Source organism: Jaculus jaculus, chromosome 5 (genome assembly GCF_020740685.1).
Source record: "Jaculus jaculus isolate mJacJac1 chromosome 5, mJacJac1.mat.Y.cur, whole genome shotgun sequence".
Classification (NCBI taxonomy): Eukaryota; Metazoa; Chordata; class Mammalia; order Rodentia; family Dipodidae; genus Jaculus; species Jaculus jaculus.
Genome location: NC_059106.1, coordinates 38,413,207 through 38,415,488, shown reverse-complemented (window position 1 = coordinate 38,415,488; position 2,282 = coordinate 38,413,207). Strand labels below are relative to the sequence as shown.

The 2,282-nt window shown below is 53.3% G+C and overlaps 1 protein-coding gene across 1 annotated transcript; it reads right to left on the bottom strand.

Moving 5' to 3' along the window:
- Nucleotides 1-679: 679 nt before the first annotated feature.
- Actrt2 (actin related protein T2) lies at nt 680-1,813 on the bottom strand. Its single transcript, XM_004657715.2, has one exon. The coding sequence runs from the start codon at nt 1,811-1,813 to the stop codon at nt 680-682; it is 1,134 nt and encodes a 377-aa protein (XP_004657772.1).
- Between the last annotated feature and the right edge of the window lie 469 nt (nt 1,814-2,282).

Below are 2,282 nucleotides of genomic sequence, written 5' to 3'. Positions count from 1 at the left end.
AACTTCTCTGTATTTTCCATTTCTCTGCCAAATAATATTTGGGAAGAATTCCACCAAGTGCATGTGGAAATTCCCTTCATGCATCAGTTACTCAAGCGTTACTTTATTGATGGCCATTAATTTTGTTTCCAGTATTTTGCCCCCAAACAATGATGCTATAAACATCCTTACAAGTAAAAACAAACAAAAATCACAATCACCCATGAAGGTGATTTCTGCTCCCAGCCTTCTGGCCATCAAAACCTGCAGTGGACAGTGGCTCCGTTCTGTCACTGTTGCCTGGCCTCAGGACAGCCTTGTCCTGCCAGGCAAGGACCCCTGGGTGACTTTGAGCCTCCCCCGTCCACCATGGCAAAGCAGTGATTCTACAAGGCCCTGACTTTAGGCAGTCTCTCACCCAACCTGAGATCTTTGTTTAAGATGCAGATTCCCAGAGCCTACTGACTGGAGCCTGCAGCGGGGCAGGAGGGGTTCTCTCAGGAGGAAGGGCAGTGGCGAGGATGTAGGCAGAACCACTGAGCAGATTCTCCTGACTCAGAGAATGAACGGGTTCCACGTGACCCAATGCTCTGCTTTATCTTTAATTAAACACCGAGATAAAGGTGCCATAAGCCAACCCTCCCCCCTTTCCATGGGCGTCTTTGCAGGGCATGCCACAGCATCTGGTGCTCAGGGCCTTTCAGAAACACCTTCTCTGGACCACAGATGTCCCGAACTCATGGAAGTCGGTGGCAGTGACCCACATTTGCTTGAAGCTGCTCAGAGAGGTGACAATGGAGGCTCCAATCCATGTGGAGAACCAGCGGTCCGGGGGCGCAGTGATCTTGATGGGGGTCCCCTTGGGAGCCAATTGTTCCAACTCCCTCAGGAGCCTGTCATCCATTCCCTGGAACAGAGTGGTGCCCCCTGACAGCACTATGTCTCCAAAGAGTATCTTCTGAATATCGGTGTCACACTTGGTGATGCTGCTAGATGCCATCTTTGCCAGCCCTGGGCTGTGGACACCCAATTGCTCAGGTGAGAACAGGACTTCAGGTGCCTGGTACAGCTGGTCACCAATGTAGATGACATTCCCATCAGGCAGCTTGTACTCTCTCAGGGTGTCCTCTGCCCGCTGGCAGAGCTCCTTCTCTGGGTCCAAGGCCACATAGCACAGCTTCTCCTTGATGTCATCCACCAGGGCCTTCTCAAGTGGGCATGGAAAGGCATGCTCTCTGGCCAAGAGGAGCCGGGTAAGGAGCTCTGTGATATCCCTGCCAGCCACATGAAGCTTGTGCACCGCGTGAGGCAGGGAGTAGCCCTCAAAGACTGGGACAGTGCAAGTGACTCCATCCCCGCTGTCCACAACCAGGCCTGTGACGCAGGCAGAGGCATAGAGTGCCAGCACAGCCTGGTCTGACAGGTAGAAGGCAGGCACGTTGAAATTCTCAAACATCACTTCAGCCATCTTCTCGCGGCTTTCCCTTGGGTTCAAGGAGGGCTCTGTCATAAGCACTGGCCTATCACTGGGCTTCACGCACAGCTCCCACTCAAACAGGTATTTCCAGAGCTTCTCTACGTCGTCCCAGTTTGTAATCTGGCCCCGCTGGATGGGGTTACTCAGGTGCAAGGCCTCTCGCTTGTACAGAGCTTCTTCCCCCACAAAGTCCCTCTTCTGATTGGCTTCTAGTGAAGGCAGCTTGAACTTCGGGTGCCCTACGACCGAGGTGATGACATGGCGGGGCCCGATCTCCCCAGATAGCCCCGCTTTGCAGAGCCCAGACCCATTGTCGAAAATCACAGCCGTAGCATCTAATAACTGTGCGTTAAACATGTCTGCCACGTCCCTTCTGAGTGGCACACAAATAAAGACCAATAAGACCTACTGAGCCACTTCGTGTCACAATAGGTTTTCTCAGTAAGTTCACAGGATTCCAGGGCTCCTGAGGGGTCTCCTAGGCAAACCTAGCAAGCTGTCCCCAGTGCCCAGGAGCCCCCCATGCTCCTCTGTGGCCTGCTCTCCTCTCAGCTTGCCCTGGTCTACAAGGCCTTCTCAAGGGTAACTGCCCCATAGGTAATAATCCCGATGAGGTAATAATTGTCTGAGCGGGTTGCAGAGTCCTGGGGTAGGGCTCTGGACTCCTGTGCTCTCCTTGGGGTGAGACACTAAGCAGAGAAAGTAGGTATGTCTTGGGTGGTCTTGGTAAGGCTAAGCCCTTCACCACAGAGGTGTCACCTAAGAATGCAACAGCCGGGGGACAACTGCTTCTTGGCCCCCGGGGTCCCATGTGTGATGACAAAGT

What these genes read in the sequence shown, in the direction of transcription:
- Actrt2 (XM_004657715.2), bottom strand. Translation starts at nt 1,813, where the DNA reads ATGTTTAACGCACAGTTATTAGATGCTACGGCTGTGATTTTCGACAAT.